Here is a 21881-nt window from a genome sequence, read left to right as displayed (position 1 = left end):
TTCATCACCAAAATTAAAAAAAAAAAAAATGTCGCCAATCGAAGAGGCACCCAATTCTACACTAAAGCCAACAAGGTCAGGCGTCAAGACCATCAATATTTCTGATAACCTTCTCCTGATCGCTTGTAATATAAATTTATACTACATATCTATCTACACGAGAAAAAACAGTAGCCCCATCTACTCGACCGCAAACAACTTGTGCCAAACATGTATTGCTTTGACGAGAAAGCGGATTATGGGAGCGGTTACAGACCTATTTTTTTTTTTAATCCTCCTCTTAATGACAAAGTGGCATAGTCACGCCACTGCATTCACCCCACGTTACACAAAAATGGCTTCCATTACTAAATTTGTGAATGATTTATACAACCTTCGACGGCACGAAACTCATCCGTGCTCTGAGCTACATTTCTTCACGGCAGTTTTCGCCCCGAGCCACTGATAGCGTTCCGTATCACTTTTTCCACCAATAACAACCGCAAAGGTGGGGTCGACACGCCTACCTCTTCAGACATCGAATGGAAAGGAGATTCTTGTGCAGGACGACAGTAGGGCGGAGGACCAGGCGGTTACAAAGAAAACGTACACTTGGAAAGTAATTCGAAAGTGCGCGGTTAAAGCATTTTTTTGCGATGGCTCTAGAAATTATTTACGTTTACTTCGATGATTGATTGTTTTACAATTTTCGTAGAAATTAATATTTGTGATTAGTCTGTTTTAAATATGTGAATTTAATTCCATTTAAAATATATATTAAAATTCGTAGAAGTTACACAAAACCTTTCCCGGAAAACTATTTGCCAAAATTACCCATTTGCTTAACAACAATTCAAAATCCCATATCTTTTTACTTCTATTACGCCTAATTTTTCCTCATCTAATTCTTATTCTTCATTGTTAATTCATTTTATATTAATAAAAATTTAGTGTCTTAATTTAGTTTAAAAGGAAAACGTTATCCATTTTGTGTTAGGAAAATAAAAGGTAATCTCTTTGCTAAGTTTACCTAGTGTAGCAAAAAATTAAAACAAGATTTTGCATGCAGTTTTACGATAATAAATAATAATTTTATTATTTCAGGAGAAAATGTTTAATTCGGCATTCCAATTGTATTTTCCATTTTAGTTTATAATAATAAAAATACTATAGTTTCATCTACGTAGAATGAAATTGTGTTTTGTTCGAATTTTGGTCAAACTGAAGAAAAATTCCGAAACGAAATATAATAAAAATTTATTTTATTTCAAAATATACAAGTCTGCGAACGTATAGACACCTGTAAAGAAAAAAGAAATTAGTTACAATTTATTTAATAAACTAATTAATTTAGTTTATACAACAATTAATAAACGATAATTTAATAAAACAATTTACTTATCAAAACAACAATTTATGATTCAGAACAATTATTCTATTAAAATGTTTTATACGGAAATGCACTTTTCTATTAAATAATACTGCGCATACTACATTTTCCATTCTTACATAATTCCGCGCAAACTGCACTGATAAGTAAAATCACACATTTATTTTTTTTATCTAAAAAAATACATTAATCAGTAAAAATAATACATTTTGAAATAACCATTATGACTGTGCACAAAAAATATTTCATTTATATCCAGGGCAGTTTCTTCAGCCGCACAAAAGTTTCTATAAAAAAACGATGCACATTCCAATACTGCTATAAAAGCTAAATAATTTTATAAAAATCAGAAAGCGAAAGGAGCAACTTTAATTACTCGATTTATTATCTTCGGTATGGATTCGGTTTACTTGTTTATGGAGTTATCTGCCTGAGGGAAGGGATGCCTTTGTGAAGGACTTTCTAAGCGAAACTGGCTGGTATACAAGTTACATATGGGGAAAACTACGAAAACGCCCATGCAGCCAGTCCGTTCGCCTCGAATCGAACCCAGTTCGGAATTACCAGTATTCAGCGATTTTGCTGCTCGGCCGTTGGTGGGCTCTTCAGCATCGAAGAAAAAGTCATGAGAACTAAGGAGTACAAAGAATGCCTTTTTTTCTAATTTAATGTCCAAATCATCCAATAGAAAATGCAATCGAACCACGGAATTTCACGTTTAATAAACACAACTGCTAATACTTCTAGATGAGGGAGGGAGGGGTTAAGACAATTAGATTCGGAAAATTTCCGTAATGGCAACTGATACATTAATTTGGTGGCCGATAGTTTCAGCTACATGTGCAGGTACTAAGACAAAGAACTTCAGTCAACGTGACCAACGATATCGTCACATACTATCATCTCTCTAGAGCTCTAGTGCCTGCTTTTGGAAGCGGGCAGTCAAGGGTGTAAGGAAGTGTGATTTTGGATGCTTGTTCCTCTTCTTCATTGATCGACAGTTAGGCCAAGTTAGGCCCTGGCCTTCTCCAGGCATCTCTACTTTTGGCAACTTCTTTCCAGTTTTTGACCTTCAGAATTTTAAAGTCATTTTTAACATAATCGATCCATCTCACCGGGGGATCTACGCCGAAGTCTGGTTCCCATGGACTTTTACAGAAAGATTTTCTTATAACACCGATCTGCATTCATTTTGACCAGATCACCAACCCATTAAAGCGTCTGTAGTTTGACGAATTTTTACTATATCAGGTTGTCTATACAGCTCAGATCTTCTTTTCCAAGATCCATTCCAAGTCACACTGGTCGCAACAATTAAGCAAAGCAATAGTCTTCGGTCAAAGCTTCCTCATCAGTCAAAGTCAGCGCCCAAGCTTCCGACGCATAAGTCAGAACAGATCTTGCAAGACTCTTGTACAGAAGCAATTAGTTCCTAGCTTGAGAAAGCTGAATGCTTGTTCAGTGACTGCTAATAATTTCACATTTTGTAAATCATGACTTATCATGACTAATCTTTCTACTTGCTGATATTAAAAATATGATACATACAAGTACTTATTGATATTAAAAATATGATTAATCATGTTTTCAATATAGCACATTGCATTGTTCCATCTGTTCTACTACTACTGAATTACTACTACACCCACTAAACTCAAGATTGACTATACCATAAGCTATACAACGGGCATGGTACTTATTTAACTCTAAAAACAGTCAGTTGACTTTAATGACACCTTTACACGAATAAAATGATTTCTTCTCATTATTGAAATATTATTTTCAATAATGAGACAATAATCTTTTACCTTCTTCATAAAACTAACTTTACATTATGTTAAATTGGTTTTCGGAGCAGTTTTTTCCATAGTTAATTCTCTTTATTAGTGAAATACGTGAATGACAAAGAATCATGCATACGGATATGACTTCATAAAACTAACTTTATATTATGTTAAATAAATTGGTTTTCGGAGTAGTTTTTTACATAGTTAGTTCTCTTTATTAGTGAAATACGTGAATGACAAAGAATCATGCATACGGATACGACACAAAGTTTAGGTACAGTACGACGTCTAAAGAAGCTTTCAAACATGAGTGCATTAAAAAAATCTTACTAAAGCAGCTGAATCAATCAGTGCTAAAGGCCCGTTCCCACTAGAATTCCCACTAGACACAATTGACGTAGCTGACCCATCTCCAAAATCAATTTTCCCCCATACGGCAGCAAGTTGAACAATCTGAACTGCGTCGCTAGTCGACGCTAGTCGACACATGGAACTGACTCCGGTAGCTCAGATATACCCCCAGTGGGAATGGCCCTTTAGAGTTTTAATGTCTAAGAAATACCTAGTGGTACAGGTGGACAAAAATGATGAATCAATATACTTCTTGAGAAATTTTAGATAATCATATGATTACCTTTGGAAAAATATTTGAGGCTTCCGATTGGGTCGCAAAATCGCATATGCAATGCATGGCTTCATGCACATGCTTGCAGATAACCACTCACTTGTCATAGCAATCGACATCCACGGGGTCAGGGCTTCGACTCACTGTGGTGACTAGATGTCATTCACAGCTTGGGTCAAATCGGATGCCCAGGCACACTCGTTGATCTAATTCATAACAATTTAGAGGCATACAAAGTATAAGAAACATTGAGTAGCATCGCAGTGACAAAGAACATCTTTAGATGATGCTCACTGGGTCTATGTTTAGGTCCTTGTAGAATCTAATTACTAATACAGCTCTTCAACTCTAGAAAAAATCAGCATACATAGGCAACTGCCTATCCCGACGATTTTCTTTTGATAGTAATCGGTAAAACAGCACGAACAGAGCTCCAGAAAGCCCAGGCACTTTGGGCAAAAGAACATAAATTCACATTCTCAGCAAATAAAACTCAGGCCCTGATAATCGGCTAAAAAAAATAATCTTTTGCAACGTTTAGATATAACCCCGGCGTGAAATTCCAGGGTAAAACAATTAACTATGCTGTTACACAATAGAAATATCTCAGAATAACGCTAGAACTCTAGCTTACAAGGCCTCCATATATCGCCTCGGTCACCGTACATTAAGCAAAAAGGTACTCTTAACTTGCAACTCAGAGCACCGTTCAGCTGCTATGAAATCGGGAATACTATCCGGATTCCATCCCTTATGGTATTTGACAGTACCGCAGCATATTGTGCTTTAGCGTCGGGTTAAATACTTGTAGGACCTATTAAGGCAGATACCTATCAAGAAATTTTGAAGTTTCAAAGTATGACATTTTCATTTACACTGACCTGCGCCACATCTACACAATCTTTCTGCAGTCCCTTGTCAAGTTATTCCTGCGAAAGCACTGTATACCTGCGAAAGCACTGTATACCTGCGAAAGCACTGTATATAATTCCTGCTGAAACAGGTACATCAAAAGTATCAAAGTATCAAGTGAGGCAGATACTCATTATAGCGCCGACATCTACATACCATCTGCGGGGCGTATCGTCTTTAGAAATGGTAGTAGAAAGGAAGGCTACCATTGCAAATCTCATCACACTTGACATGATCTGTGGGGCCAGGTATATATACATTCTAACAATGAAAAACGCAAGACTCTTACACATTGCTTTTATACATACAATCTTATACATTGCGCACAAAAAGATGAAGCAAAATGTGAGCATAGACCTTTCATCCTTAGGACTGATGAAGCAGAATCCATCTACATGGACCGACAGACGGAAGATGGTACAGGCAATGACTTTTGCCATAAGCAGAATACATTGTTCAATGCAAGCGGGAAAGCAGGATCAGGTTAAACAATTCCATTTTCCAAGCAGAACTAACAGCCCTGCATGCTGCAGTCTGCTACCAATCGAACAAGTGACAAATACCATGATTTTTAGTGACTCGGCGGCTAATCTCCAGACATATCGGGCCCATTGGCACATGCCATTCGCCACCTAATGTTGCGAGTTCCTTCTCGAAACCGTTCTGTTCAATGTCGGTTTCCAGCTCACAACGATATCACCGCAAAATGAACTGGCTAACGAGCTGACGAAGCAGGCAGTGATCAACATCCAAGAACAAACGATTTTAACTCTCTCCCTGACAAGCTATTTTAATCGGACCAATCAGGAGCTCAAGCTCAAACAATGGCCGGAGAGATGGCTTACAGCCACCACGGGTCGCAGGACGTTTCTGTTCTTTCCAAAGGAGGCAACAGTGTTATGCAGCACCTCCTTTTCATTGACTCAATACTTAGTCTCCTTCTCGAAATCTTTAGTTTAATTCTATTTGTAATTTTGTTATAATATTAACTATTATTTTCATTTCTTGTCTTAATGGTTTGGTTTATTTAGCTATAGCAAACAATCGGGGGCTATATGCCTAAGGGGAAGGATGTCTTCGTGGAGGATTTTACTTTCTAAGGGACACTGGCTCGTACACACAGGAAAACCCATGAGAATGACCTTTCAGTCAGCTCGTTTGCATGGATTCGAACCCCACACCGAACTACTAGTGTTCAGCGACTTTACCTCTCGGTCGCTGGTGGGACACTTATCTTAATGAATACAGATGTTTTAAACACTATTAAGACTCCAAGGGGAAAAAAGTCATTAGCCCTTCGTAAAGCTTATAAAGTTTCATAAACAGGTAAAAGTGCACGGGGCGCCCGACACTTCACTTCAGAATCGAACAAGCATTGCCCCAATACACTTGTAGAGACATCAGGATATTTTGGAAGCCAGAGAGATGAAAAATTAGCAACCGCCTTCGCCGGGAATCGAACCACGGACCTCTGGAATACCGGCCCAGCGTGCAGAACCACTACACCACGAAGGCACGCTAGGGAAGTGGGAGAAATACCTTATATACTCCCCTTTTTAAAGGGCGACTAGGGTTTTCGGGGACCTTGTCGCCAAATCCTGGGTGTGGAGAATCATCATCCACAACCCTTTTAGTTCGGGCGCCACTTGTAGAGTCATTACGTTAATTGGAAGCAGAAATGATGAAAAATATGTAACCGCCTTCGCCGGGAATGGAACCACGGACCTCTGGAATACCGGCCCAGCGTGCTACCGTTACACCACGAAGGCACGCTATTGAAGTGGGAGAAATACCTTATACACTAACCAGCTAGAATATGAAAAACTTGGGAATTTGGCATAGCATTAAAAGGAAAATGTAGTTTACTGGATTTGCATAAATGAAAGAACGAAAAACTGTAAAGGTGCTTGTTAAGACCAAAGTCGAAATCATTTCGTTCATATGAACCTGACTAAGCAAATTCATTCGTAAACAACAAATATTTGTAGCAAAAGAAAAAGAAAATATTCCAGTTTCCCAAACTGACAGTGAAAAACATAGGAAAATTATAGAATTAAACCTTTGACTTATTAACAAACATGCCACAGGTTTCACAATAACCCTCGAGAAGCTATTTATATGAGGAAAAAATTAATGTGTTAATGAAGGGGGCTCATACACCTTAAACCCCTTCGAATATGTGACTATTGTAAGAATTGGGATATTTTATTTTTTTTTTAAATCAATTACTTCCAACTTTTTACAGCTGACTACATAATATAGCTGCTTTGGAAACTAGTAACCAGAAAGTTTGTGTTGCCACAAATGTTTTTATAATTTAATCCGCTTTGTGACAAAATGTTTCGTCATGTTTCCACCTTGCGCGCACAGTTTAATACATTCTGTTGCATAATTTAATTCCATATTTAATATATAACTTTTATAACGAAAACATTACAAATTTTGTTAATAAAATACATTTTATAAACTCGACTCAAAATAAAATAAAAATTTAACATGAAATTCTTAGAATTTTTGGTTCACAGTAGTTTCCAGATGTTATAAAAGCTATATATTAAATATGGAATTAAATTATGCAACAGAATGTTTTAAACTGTGCGCGCAAGGTGGAAACACGACGAAAAGTTTTGTCAAAAAGCGGATTAAATTATAAAAGTATTTGTGGCTACACAAACTTTTTTGATCACTATTTCACAAAGCAGCTCTATTATGTAGTCAGCTGTGAAAGGTTGGAAGTAATTGCTTTTAAAATAAATAAGTTATCCCAATTCTTGCAACAGTCACATATTCGAAGATCTTATGGGTTTTAAGGTGCACGAGTCTTGCGAAATTTTACCTTAATAATTAAAATATTCGAATCTAAAAGTATAAAATTGCTTATAATTTCAAAACTTAGATTTTACATTTAAGAACATAATACACCATTCAAAGTTTGGAATGACCAAACAGTTATTCATGACCCGGATTACGGATGATTTTAAATTGTGCTGTATCTTTTTTTGAAAGCTGATGCGCACGTTTGAGAATTTCCACAGATGCATAACTGGGAACTTGTTATCCAAACTAAGATTAGACTTCTCGTTGAAATAGTTTTCTTCTAACATTGAACATTCTGGGAATGCTTAGGCAAAACGAATTAGTGGAATATTGCATTTGTTTTATATCTTTCTTTGCATGTAGGCAGAAACAAGTTTTTCTCAAATCTTTTTGACTTCTGCAAGCGCTTTTCAGCAGGTAGCTACACTGTCCGCCAGATGAACATGTTTCAATGCGTTATGTTGTAGGCAACTGATTTTGAGTGATTGCGTTTTTTTAATGCACTCGTCTCATACTGCGTGCGTGCTGGTTATACTAAAGATCGTGTGGGGCGGTAAGGAGGGGGTGCTCGCTGAAAAGACGAGGTGCCTCCGAATTTCCCATTTCAGTGCTGTTGCCCAAGGCGGGGGCGTGTCCGAGCGGTCAAGCTGGGAAGAAGCCTGACTGATTTATGGCCCTGCTTTTCTAATGGATGCCGCAACAGTTAATGAAGAAACGCCCACTGGGTTCTCTCAAACACCCGCTCTAGTTTTCATTTTTTTAACCTTCCTTTAATTCAAAACTAGAAGGGGCGCCCCGTTTTAAAGTGATGGTCCATTTCCTTAGCTGCCACATGTGCCATCTGCCGTTTGTTTGTTTACTTTTTGTGCCATGTCTTGGGCCTAATCAAAAATGGAGAACGTTCCATGTTTTCTAAGTAGTTTGAGTTGCCAAACCGCAATTTTTCTTTTAAGCTCATCCGTGGAAGTATTCGTTGTGGATACCAGAAAAAAACAAATAAACACACAAACTGTGCGACCGTGAGTAATTGACATGGAAAGAGACTGAGACAATAACGAAAACATACTTCTACTTCTTCGAGTAGAATTTAAATTTGTTTTATACTTTTGTAATACAGTAAATATGCACTGGGGGGGCAGCGTTTTTTTTTTTTTTTTAACAAAATAATTTTCTCTTCGACAGACAGAAATGCCAGGCGTCCTTTCAGCTCGCTTTACCCATTTATGTTTGAACTTATTCAAAAGGGATGCTCGCTTTAAAACTGCTTAATTACCACAGCAACACATGGATCTGTGGTCAGTTTTTAAAATATTTGTTTTGTTTGTGTTGGTTAGAATGAAAATTATTATATGATGATACATTATTAGAATTAATACGGAATGCTTTTTCTCTTGCACTAATAGCATTATGTAAAAACTTCATCAATTCCTGTAAATCATGACAATTATTTATATTTTGCTTAGAAAATTCAAGAGTCAATTCTCCTGGCAGATTTTTTAGTATTATGTTAGTCAGTATTGTTGTGTATGTTTCCGATTTGATATTTAATTCCTCTAAACATCTAATTTGAGTTTGGGCTTCAAAATAAAGGTTACGAAGAGCCTGAATGTTAGAGGCATTTTTTACATTTTGATAAATGCTCAAATTTGACAAGTGAGCATTTATTAAAATGTCTCTTTGGCCAAATGTTTCAGAAATTAATTTAACAGCCTGTTTATAATTCTCTGAGAATCCTTTAATGCTAGCTAGGGCTTTACCACCTAATAACGACTTTAAATAACCAAATTTGTCAACCTCAGTTAAATTAGAATTATTATGCACAGAAATCTCAAATTGGTTCCAAAAATCTAAATATTCTGAAGGCTCACCATAGAATCGAGGAAGCAAAAGTTTAGGAAGTTTAGTTCTGTTTTCTAAATGCAAAGTTTTATTTTCTACGTGAACATTTTCTGGATTCCCTGTTTGTTCACCTCACTGATATTGAACTTTTCCAATTGATTTAATTTTGTTTTGCAACTTTACTTTAACTGGTATTATTTTTTCGTTATATTCATCTACTGTGTTAATTTCATCCTTAATTTCTTGTTCTTCTTTCAACAATTCATCAATGTCACTATTTAGTATGTTAATAATTTCAGTTTTACTATTCAACTGTTCTAAATATGAATCAATATTAGATTGATATTTTAAAGATGATATTCTTTCAGCTTGCTTTATCCATAATTGAGTGAAATCATTCAGAAGGATGCTTACTTTAAACTGCCTCTTTAAACCGTTAATTGTAAAGCTTAAAATCCCTTTAAAACAAATTTCTTCCAGTTCACCGTTAATGAAGTAAATAAAGTCATACTGTTTGTAATCAAACAGGTTTCTATCTCTCTGCATTATTCATAAATCGGGTTCCTGCTCATACGTTCTCCAAATTGCATGTTCCCATCCTTTCATATACTTTAAATCCAATACACAATCTTCAGATTACAATGTTTATACAGTACCTAATGTGGTGTCAATCCTATGTAATATTTTTATAACAGTAGTTTCCGAGTTTAGGTGTTATCATCTATCGACAGGCGTTGAGATGATGTAGGAAAGCGACTCTGGTGTGAGGGGAAGTAAGAGGCACTGAGAAGCAAATAGACAAACATAACACACTAGGAACATTTCATTGCTGAAACGTTTCTGTGACAAACATTTGAACAGTAAAGAATGGTGATTACATAAAATTTTACAATCATTCATGTTTGCAAATCTGTTTGTCGACCCTTTAAAAAAATTGATTAAAGTTGCACGCAGTGTCGTTTTTCTATTCCAAAGGATCGGAAATTACAAACTATCAATCTTAAAATTTTAAAAACTGACCACAAATCCATGCGTGATAATCAGAACGCCTAAGTAGCTTCGTGACCGTCTCTTTGTGAAGCCCTCAGGATAAGCAGGATGAAATTTATAAACAATAGCGACACAGCAAAATAAATAGCTGTAAATACATTGATGGAAAACCAAAGAAGTAGTTTAGGTGACAAAATTCGGAATGCGTGTTTGCACGCACGAAAAATGACGTGTATTCAGATTTCGCAGTACAGGAATAAATGTGGCGTTAATAGCACCGCTGTCATTATCCAAATTATACTTCCTTTAAATACTTTGGAAACTTTGTTTATCTTTCGGATTGTGCGGATTACAGCGTGCTTACAGCAATGGGCAAGGGTGATATACTGTCTCAAGAAGGCCTTGGTCCGACTTCACTCAAAGGGGAGATCCAGGTATTTGCCACATGTAATATATATATGACGCATCACACTGCAACTGCAGCAGGCAATCAAGCTGGAGTGACACAGAGTGACTGGTGTCACTCTGTGTCACTCCAGCTCTGGCGGTCACCAGAGTGTCACTCTGTGACTGCCAGAGTGACACAACAAACTGCAACAAATCGATTACTTGAGAGACCGCTTTGAGCAGACGCCCTGTAGCAGCCATCTTACCAGATTTCTTATCCTTTGACACCACTGTTCTCTCTTATCAGCATGGTTTTATGTGGTTATAATTTTCAAGTAATGTAAGCCATCCAAAACGATAAGACGACAGGCGGCCTGTCTACGAGATATAACAAAACAGGCACTTTATCGTCGCCTCCAGGAACGACAATTCGACAAACGGCCTGGCTGCGTGGGAGTTTCCGTGGTTTGTCTTATGTGTGACCCGAATCGACGCAGTTTTGTTAAGAAATCTTCCATAAGGTATCTTTTACCCTAGGCAGACAGCCTTTTGTGCTTTCCCATAATTTAAACAATCCAGTTTTGTCCAATCCAGGATTGACAACAACGTTGGATGGCGCCTTTTGTGCTTTGCCATAATTTAAATAATCCAATTTCGTTCAATCAGGAATGACAATAGCGTTTGATGGCGTCTTCTGCCATAACTTAAATAAACCAATTTCGCCCAATGCAGGAATGACAACAGCGCGTTCCGATGGATGTTAATGAATAATAAATTTTTATACTTCAAACAGATTTGTCCTACAAGCATTTTCAAGAAGCTCTAAATGTATAATCCGATTCTACAGAAATATATAATCTATAGAACATACAGAAATATATAATGTAGAATCTAAATGTATATTCAGATTCTACAGAAGAATTTTTCAATAGCAGTACATTTAAAAACCATTCACTTAGCAGCTTTTATTTATAGAAGAACGAAAAATTAACAGCGACGTACACAAAAATGCACCTGCCCTGATAAATAACTAAAAAAAAAAAAAAAAAAAAAGAAAGAAACTAGAAAAGAAACATACTACAAAAAAATTCTGCTATTCTTCAGAGCGAGAGCGCGCAGATGCCAAAGCTACATCTTCCATCAGCTTAGACTTTTTCACTTTTGTCTTCGGAGCACCTGAAAAAGAGGAAAATCATAATGTAATCAGAGGATTCAATTTTTCAGTTGTTGGAACTATACATTTTTCTCGTTAAAAACGTCTATCGTAGGCTCTCTTTTAACCGGATCTCGACTTTAATCGGCCGTAATTAATAATTTAAGTATAAAAAATCAACTAATAATAAAAAAAATGAAAATTCTGTAATTATGTATTTTAAATATGGGGAAAAACTTAAAAAAAAAAAAGGGGGGGGGGAAGAAACTCTTTGCGCATTAACAGTATCGCACACTCCTCTTAAACCAAAAACAAAAGGGTCCCAGAATTCAAAGCTATTTAAAAGAGTGGTTTCATTCTGAGTTGGCTCCAGTTGAAACAAAACACCTCAAGTCAAAACCTTTACCAGTGAAATATTGCTTTTATTGCACGATGCTTCTTCTCTTCCTAAGTGAGGATGAATTACAAGTGGGTGCTACTGAGGGCAGTCTTCTTGCCAATTAACGTAACGTCTGTATAACAGCCCATGGAATATGGTGTGATCGAAAATTTAAAGAGACGGTATCGAAGAAAACTTTTGACAGTTTTTCAGCAAGGAAGCTAACTCTGATTTCAGCATCATCGATTTATTGAAAGCTATTAAAGTAAAGGAAGCTATTTACACGATAACTGAGGCATGGTCAGAGGTTGCCGGATCTACAATGATAAAAATCATGGCAGAAACTTTGGTCACCATATCAAAGAATGGCAAAAGGAAAGACAGTCACCGTAGTTGAAAACTCTTCTAGTAACAACTTTGCGTCTTTATTCAAATGTCTCAATGGATGTCAAGATGTTGAAGATATGGAGCGGTGGTCAACTGCTGAAAGGGATCTTCGGCAAGAAACTCATCGGAGCTGTGGCTGATGTAGTTGATGATGACGATGACTCCGATATCGGTGACAACGCGACCTCCGTCATATCACATAACAGGTAAAGCAAAAGCATTGGAAATGGTTTTCTGCTACGTCGAACAACAGGCGTCGGTTTCCTCGATTGATATGACGTTTTTGAAAAAGTGGCGAAATTCCACAGATTTTCAGTCTTCAGGGAGAAAAATGACGGAGTTTTTTAAACAATGTAGGGCTTCCTTATTTTGCATAACAAATTTAAGTTTGATACCTATACTAGACTTCTCAACTTCCCCTCACATTCTGTCATTAGGTTAAAGTTAAGTGAGGGGCTTATTTAAACGGGTGAATCTCTCAGTTTATTCAGAGCGCGTTTCGCTAGCCAAGCACACGTTTCGTTGTTATTTCGCTGCTACGCTAGTAAGCCTTTTGGCCTTACCAAAGTTAGCATCCCGCCGGTTAGGTTCTTGTGAGTCCACCTCTTAGGCGTAACTTAAGTGCTATCTTGCACTATTTAATTTAAGTGTGAATTAACTATATTCTACGTTTTAGTTTTCACCGCAAGTTGACGGTGACCGTGCCTTTCTGTTAACTATTTTGAATTATAAAAGGGTTATTCTAAGGCTTATTCTTCGTCTAAGTCAGTAGTTTTTTTCACACCTGTGTGAGAATTCGCCAGGTCATCATAGGATCTATTCTAGTTTATGTGGAAAAGAAGAGAAAAACTATAAAATCCTTACTACTGGTATGTAAAACTTTTGTAATAAATTGAAAAATTAATAAATGCTTACTTTAACTATTAAAAAAATGAATTTCCATCAATAATTTTTTTTTTTTTTTCATTCTCCGCTTTAACCGGAATTTCTTTTAACCCTGGTCCTACTTAGGCTGGTTAACAGGAAGTCTACTGTATTAGAAATTCTGAGATTTATAAACATTGGATTTACCAATTAGACAAAAGAGCTAGCCACAACTGCTTGTGAATATTCTTATTTAAGTTTCATGCATATTTTCTCAAGGTATTCTGTATACATATGATCAATGTCCTTTTTCCATCACATATGTTCTCATCCTTTCTCTGAGGTATATGTATATAAAGAATGTTTTAATACGAAAGTAACAACCATTTTGATTTGCTGAGAAATTTAATTTTTATGACTCCTTCACATCCTTAAAACATTTCTGGAGTTTACTAAGTTTCAGGCTATTTTTAAATTTGGTGACCTATCGTTAATTTTGTGTTCGAAATTATAGTGAACAATGTTTTCAAACATTTTAATATTATAATTGCTATTTCCGAAGAAAGGGGGAGATATGGATTATCGACAGCTATAAAATAGGACTGCTTTAATCGAGGAAAAAAGATTGCTTGAAGTAATTTTACTGCAGTCAGAATAAACATTATATGACAGTTACCGAAATCTGTATGCTGTTACAGATTTACAGTTACCGAAATCAAGTATGCTGTGTAACAATTTAATTAATATTCTGACTGAATGCGTTAATGGCTGCTGTTTAAAAATATTGTTACGGATTATTATTTAAATAGCTAATGTTAATTGAATTATAAATTAAATTGTTTTATTCCCCGTGCAGTGTAGCACGTGACGAATATTAAAGGAAAGCTAAGCCGGAAAATTAAAAATACAAGAGCATATGCATTTAACATTTAATAAATAAATAAATATCTCTTTTTGATTTCGAGAAAGTTCCAGAACGTTTTCGCGCGCGGTTTAAACGTCTTATAAAAAGGAGGAAAACCTCTCAATTCGGTCAGTTAGTTAGTTTGTTGTTGTTTTAAGAGTTTGTTTAGAAAACTGCTCTTGTTGACTGTAGCGAATTCGCGGATTAGCTTTCCTTAGCTGTTTTGAATTAAGTTCTCTTGAACGTTTGAGTAGTTAAAAGATAACTACTGTGAGATATTGTAATACTGCACGAATATCCGAGGAAAATTTAAGGGTACTACTTTGGTAGACGGTTGCACGGATTTTTGGCGATTTACGTTGGCGCAATTGTTGGCGCGGTTTTTTACAAACGTCAGCCATCTTGAAAAACGCTGTTTTTACGCATAGTAAAGTATTCGAAACTTAAAAAAATAAATATCGTTAAAAGTAATGGATTAATTTTTTGTTGAAAATGTCGTTTTTTAAGATGGCAGGCAAGTGTAAATAAATACATTTACTAATGAGTATAAAATACTAAAGTAAGGTTATTATTACTTTCATATAGCAAAGAAGAGAATAAAAACACCGATATAAAAATATTGTGCCAACGTTTAATTAGATTAAAATATTACTGAAATTGAATATCGAATTAAAAACCATCCTACCAACATTTAAAAGAATTAGAATATTAGGTACTTTTCCGTTTCGCCGGCGCAAATCTCGCCAAGCAGACGTTATTGGCGACAACATACAGTATACAAATAAAAAATGTTAACAAATGTTAGTTCTAAGAATTTTTTATTTTGAAGGCATAAATATTTTAATAGAGCTTAAAATTTTGTAAAAAGCCAATAAATAAAAACAATACATTTGTAAAAAAGACATTAATTTAAGAATTTACTATGCTTTCATTGTTCAACATCCTGATTCACCGGTTCGTATCACGTGACCCCAAAAGATCTCATCTCACGTAAACTATATTACCAAAATCTAATTCTCTCAATAATTATCTACATTAATTTCAAGTTAAATCTTGTTTACAAATCTTAGAATACAAGTTTAAATGCAAGAATTGTTTCAATTCGTACGAATAGCTTACTCAGAAATTATGTAAAACCGCAGTGCTTTACTTCGCTGGTGCATTAGAATTGCTGACTTTAATTCTTGACTTTGCCTTTACTATATTTTCGTCTTCGGTGAGCGGTGTGATTGCTTCCTAATTGACTTAATTACCGAGAATGGTCTTAGGTCATAAAATTGAAGTATCTGGTAAATATTCTATGTAATTTTATGCCAGTATTGGAAAAAAAAATTAATCTGATAAGAAATGGCTGCGACTTGTTTTGAAAATGAGGCGTAAAAGGTTACCAGCGAGGATATTCCGTTTGGCATTAGTTGTACCATTATTGGCGCCTTTATCGCCTGCGCCAGCAAAACGGAAAAGTACCGAATATTATTAAATTCAAATAATCTAAAATACGTTATATAGAATATAATTAACATTAAAACATATGGACAATAATTATCTCAGCAATTTTTGAAAATAGTGTATTAATTTTTTTTAACAAATATTGAAGTATACAATTATAAAAGAAAAGAAAAATATGTACTTACATTTTTTTTGAGTCATTTAACATGTTGTTTATTGATAAGTACCACAAAAAAATCGGAATAATAATTTAGATAACATCTTTGAAGGAATTCGAAGATATGAATTAAATTTTAAAACGGCGCGGAAACGCACAAATTGTCAGTAACCAATCAGGGAGCTGATTATAGCTCGTTAATGCACAAATATTCTATAACCAGTCAGAGAGCTTATTACATCACGCCTAGAATTAATATTATTTAAAAATTCATACATAATAAAATCATTTTTTAAAAAATGCAAAATTAAATTGTATTTTAATATTTAACAGCCATAAATAATGTTTAAAATATTAGATTAAATTTATACATATTAAAACCAATTACTTTTAAAGTAAGGTGACGTCATTGATTACATCAACCACAACATAAAATTTCACAAAATATGATAAACAATAAAATTTTTATTTCAAATAAAAATGCAAAATTAAATTGATTTTTAATATTTAGAAGCCATAAATATTTAAAACACGGAATTTATCCACAATAAAACACATTATTTTTTAAATAAAATGACAACAAAGTATCGGTTACCATAAATAACTTATCTAGCAGTGGGTTTACCATAAGTGGTATTACTCGCCAAAAGAAAATCGCCAAAATCCGTGCAACCGTCTACCAAAGTAGCACCAATTTAAGCATTTTTGCTGTGATAATAACAAATTTTCTTCATTTTTCATCGGACTTGTGCATTCATTTCGTAACGAACCCGTACGCACGCAAAAATATATTTCTATTGACAAGCTTATAGAGACATTAGGATTTTTTTTTTTTTTTTTTTTGAAAGCAGGCAAGATGAAAAATGAGCGATCGTCTTCGCTGGGAATCGAACCACGGACCTCTGGAATACCGGCCCAGCGTGCAGAACCACTATACCACGAAGGCATGCTAGGGAAGTGGGAGAAATACCTTATAAGCTTTCCTGTGGACAGTATGTTTTCTCACAGATATACGAGTTGTATTTTTATTATCTAATTCATACAAAATCCAAAAAATGACTAATGACCTTAATTATAGAGTTCGAAACTCCTAATTTGAAAAGGTTTGAACACACCTTTTTATTTAACAGAACTTAGAATATAAATGCACTTCTCGTGTTGACAAAAATTAACCACCACTTGTGGCAATGCAACTAAAGTAACGGTCAAATTCAATTTTAAAAACGTTACAGAGTTTGGTGCTCTTTGGTAACGTAAACTAGGCCCAAAACTCTAAAAGAAAAGTCTCTGAATTACCACTATATCTTGTTAAGTACCACAGCGTCAGGGAAAGGGTAAAGGGGATTGGGATTATTCAATTATGGCAAAGCACACGAGGGCTATCTGCCTAAAGGGAGGGATGCCTTCGTGGAGGACTTTCTAAGGAAAACTGGCTCGTATACACGTTACACATAGGGAAAAGGAAAGGGTAAAGGACCATTTTCTTTATTTAAATAAAGTTTAACAGTCGGCTCCTACTTGTGCTTACACCAACAACAACAACAACAACAACAAAAAAAAAAAAATTATGGCCTAAATTAAAGATAATGGATGAACTAAAACTAAGGAAAATATATTAGTCTAACGGCTTCACAACTGAAAATGGCGTGCAAGCAGGATCTAACCTAAGGTCGGGGTAAACAAGCCTAATGACAAGAACAACACAACGTCGCAAAATACTAATTGCAAGAAAATCAAATTTAGTAACGTGGCCTTCAAGTAGGCAGAACACGCTATGATTCTACCCTCGGCTCAGGCGAGTTATCGGGCATCCGCGGAGAACGCTCTCCCAGTGTAGCAACGTTTTGACGATTTTCGAATTCATGTGGATTTCTAATAAAATACTCCAAAGAAGGTATCTAAAGTACTCTTGGAATGAGGAAGGTTCTTGACGTTAGGCATATCGGGTACAAAATCCGGCGCGTGAGCAGCTTACCAAAAAACTCTCTAAAACCTTCCTTTAAATAGTCTGTTCTTTCCACCTCATTTGAATATCGCGCAAGGTAGAGATTTACATTCTGACATGAAAATTGGAATCAGAGCGATAAGACAGAAACTGGTCAGAAACTTAAGTGATACCTTATAACGCAGACAAGTAATCAAAGAATACATAATGAAATTTAAATCTAGGTTGGCTCAAAACTCCAATCAGCGTAATAATTTAAATGCCGGCAGCAAAACAACGCCAAGCCGAATAATTACAAACTCATCAGAGATGGGCAGAACTAAAGTAATGTGGCCTCAAGAGGCAGGAACAGGATGTATCTTACAATCGGAAAACCTCAGCTTAAATAGTCTCGAATTCGCTTGCATTTCTAGCGAGGAAACTGAAAGGAGAAGTTATAGTAAAGGATGAAGATATACACTGAAGTGACAAAAGTCATGGGATAGCAATATGCAAATATACAAATGGCTGTAGTATCGCGTAGAAAATGTATGAATGCGAAGTGCTTTGGCAGGGCTTTCATTTGTGTTCAAGTTATTCATGTGAAGAGGCTTTGATGTGATTATGGCCGCACGACGAGAATTAACAGACTTTGAACGCGGAATGGTAGTTGGAGCTAGACGCATGGGTCATTCCATTTCGGATATCATTAGGGAATTCCACAGATCCACAGCGTCAAGAGTGTGCCGAGAGTATCTAATTTCAGGCATAACATCCCACCATGGACAGCGCAGTGGCCGATCACCTGCACTTAACGACCGATACCAGCGACGTCTGCGTAGAGTTGTCAATGTTCACAGACAAGCAACACTGCCTCAAATAACCGCAGAAATCAACGTGGGACGTACGAGGGACCTGTCCGATAGGACAGTGCGGCGAAATTTGTCTTCCTTGGGCTATGCCAGCAGAAGACCGACACGAGTGCCTTTACTGACAGCCCGACATCGCCTGCAGCGACTCTTGTGGGCTTGTGAGCATATCGGTTTGGTCCCTAAACGAATGGAAAACCGTGGATGAGTCACGATTTCAGTTGGTAAGAGCTGATGGTAGGGTTCGAGTGTGGCGCAGACCCCACGAAGCCATGGACCTAAGTTGTCAACAAGGCACTGTTCAAGCTGGTGGTGGTTCTATAATGGTCTGGGCTGTTTTTACATGGCATGGACTCGGCCCTCTGGTGCAACTGAACCGATCATTGACTGGAAATGGATACCTTCAGCTACTTGGAGATCACTTACAGCCATTCACGGACTTCACGTACTCAAACAACGATAGGATTTTTATGGATGACAATGCGCCATGTCACCGGGCCACAATTGTTCGCGATTGGTTAGAAGAACATTCTGGACAATTCCAGCGAATGATTTGGCCACCTAGATCGCCCGACATGAATCCCATCGAACATTTATGGGACATCATCGAGAGGTCAGTTCGTGCCCAAAACCCTGCACCGTCAACACTTTCACAATTATGGACGTCTATAGAGGCAGCATGGCTCAATATTCCTGCAGGGGACTTCCAACGACTTGTTGAGTCCATGCCACGTCGAGTTGCTGCACTTCGCCGCGCAAAGGAGGACCGACAAAATATTAGGAGGTATCCCACGACTTTTGTCACTTCAGTGTAAGTAACTGATTAATTTAAATAATAACGTAACAGAATCACGAAGAAAATGAACCGAAAACTATACACTTTCCCGAAATTTTGTATCTTACCAATTCTTTGGGTCCACTGTTTCATACTCGAGTTATAATCAGCAAATCAGATTTGTAATCTTATACAAACTGTTGCATTTTATTGTAGAAAAATCCAATAATTTTTCATAATCAGAATAAAAATTTTCAAAATTGTATTACCAGATGAAAATGAATCAGTAAACAATTTGCACATTTTTACCTATATTACAAGTTAAAAAAAAAGTTTGAGAAGCGTGCATTAGAAAAATACTGTATAAACTTTGGGTCATAAAGGGTTGCCGAAATTATTACTAGTGTTTATGTCAGATACACTTCGATACAGAGTCGCCATCATAGTTCGTTCATCACTACACTAAAATAAGCGCACTTCTATGAATACTAACTGCGTGTTAGAAAATAATTTCTTAGAAACATCAGTAGAGAAAGGAAAATGATAGAATAAAAAATAATGCATTCTTTAATAAGTCATTAATCGTTGGACTAAGCCACGCGATCACATTCACGTGATTTCCGAATTACTCAGCACACAAACCTGTTCCATGTGATAAAACGGGTCACGTGAGAGCTCTAAGCAGACAGCTAATGAATAAGACGTTGAATAATGACAAATAAATAGACATCATTTTTCACAGACTATACAGCTTTTGATTGCTTTTGCAGCGCTACGGGAAAAAAAAAAAAAAAAAAAAAAAAAAAAAAAAAAAAAAAAAAATCAGTTTTCTCGCAACTGAGATGCACTCCCCCCAAAAAAATTCGGTCTCCCACTCCTCTCCTGTTCCATCAAACCACACGAAAGGACTTTCGGCTCGCCGCATATTTACAGTGCCGCCATGCCTCACCGACACTGTACATTTACATGTCTTCTCCGGGATTCGAACTCGGACCCTTCAGTACCACTATACCGTTTGTGCGACAATTGAGCGCTTTAAAAGCAATGCATGAATTGCTTAGACATTTATAACTTAATTTTATATGATTAAAAATATTTTAAAAAAATCTGAAATGTTTCAGATTTTAAATTACGTCCAAAGGGGCGTTTTTTCAACATTTTGTATGTTACCTTTATTTATTAAATATCATGTTCTTCGCACTTAAACCATAAAATTTAGTTCAATAGCAATATCGCAAAATAATTTTAAAATGAGCCTATCTTTAGAATTTCCGATACACAGTTCCGCGCCCGCTGGAGATAAAGAGGTTTTTTCCCCCGCCGTAGAGTGTTGCCATTGCTCGCTTTTAAATCGTTGAGTTTGTTACTCAAAAATTCGTTAAAGTTTTAAAAAAATATGAAATCGATATAAAACAAATTCTAAATTTCAAATTTGGGATCACAGATGCCCATATTCGCAGTAGAATGACGTCATTCGAAATTGGATGGCTCTAGATACCGTTGTTTTATCACAATGCGAGAAATATACATACATTTATGCAGATTTTTCATTATTTAATTTCTTCAAATAAATTGCAGGACTCTAACATTTGGTGGCAACGGTTTGAAAAGTGAGCCGATATTTACAGAAGTCCGACACAAAATGCCAAAAGAACAGTCCTTCGGGACTCAAATCCCTTTGAACTAATAATGTTTCTAACTGATGTGGTTTACAACGTACCTAATAAAGAATTTTTATGAACAATTGAACCAAAATTGAAATTTATAAAAGGCGTTTCTAAAGTGTCAAGCTCTTTTGACGCATCTTGTCACAAAGAAATTATTTACACGCTACCTACAGGCAAGATTCATTACAATAAATCTTTTTCTTAATCTCGTGTATATGTTATTTATTTATTATTTTCTCATTTAGAACGTACTCTATAATTAAGTAAGTTTTTAACTTCTATTATTTTCCTTTCTCATTTTGAATGTATTGTGTGTTTTAGGTTCTTAAGTTCTTATTTCAAGTCTCAAATGCGTTTATTCGCGACTGAATTACGGAGAAGAAAATATAATATTTTTATATGTTCAACATTCACCATTAGTACATGGTGAATGTCGACATTGACCGGTGTAAGTCAGAAATGAGAGTATTTGGAAAATATTTCGGACATACACTCAAGAAACTATGTGAATGTTGACATTCACCGGTGAAAGTCGACAAACTCTTTTATTTTGGTTTATTTTAAAAAAGAAGCCAATAGAAAATAGCGATGTAAGAAGAAGGATTTCTTAAAGCATATAGAAAATAA

The 21881-nt window shown here is 35.9% G+C and overlaps 1 protein-coding gene across 1 annotated transcript in view; it reads right to left on the bottom strand.

The window, feature by feature from the left end:
* Positions 1-1219: 1219 nt before the first annotated feature.
* LOC118189441 (putative RNA-binding protein 19) overlaps positions 1220-21881 on the bottom strand; it is a 138801-nt gene continuing 118139 nt past the window's right edge. The window contains exons 26-27 of the mRNA XM_035360044.2: positions 11805-11902; positions 1220-1279 (exon numbers count right to left, since the gene is read on the bottom strand). Of these exons, the coding sequence (XP_035215935.1) occupies positions 11820-11902 (83 nt within the window). The 3' untranslated portion in view covers positions 1220-1279; positions 11805-11819. The remainder of the gene's footprint in view (positions 1280-11804; positions 11903-21881) is intronic.

The sequence above is a fragment of the Stegodyphus dumicola genome, chromosome 5 (assembly GCF_044657685.1).
Source record: "Stegodyphus dumicola isolate Sdum_Otavi_A_Nest chromosome 5, ASM4465768v1".
In the NCBI taxonomy this organism is placed as follows: Eukaryota; Metazoa; Arthropoda; class Arachnida; order Araneae; family Eresidae; genus Stegodyphus; species Stegodyphus dumicola.
The sequence above is the reverse complement of the archived record's forward strand: the minus strand, read 5'-3'. Positions and strand labels throughout refer to the sequence as shown.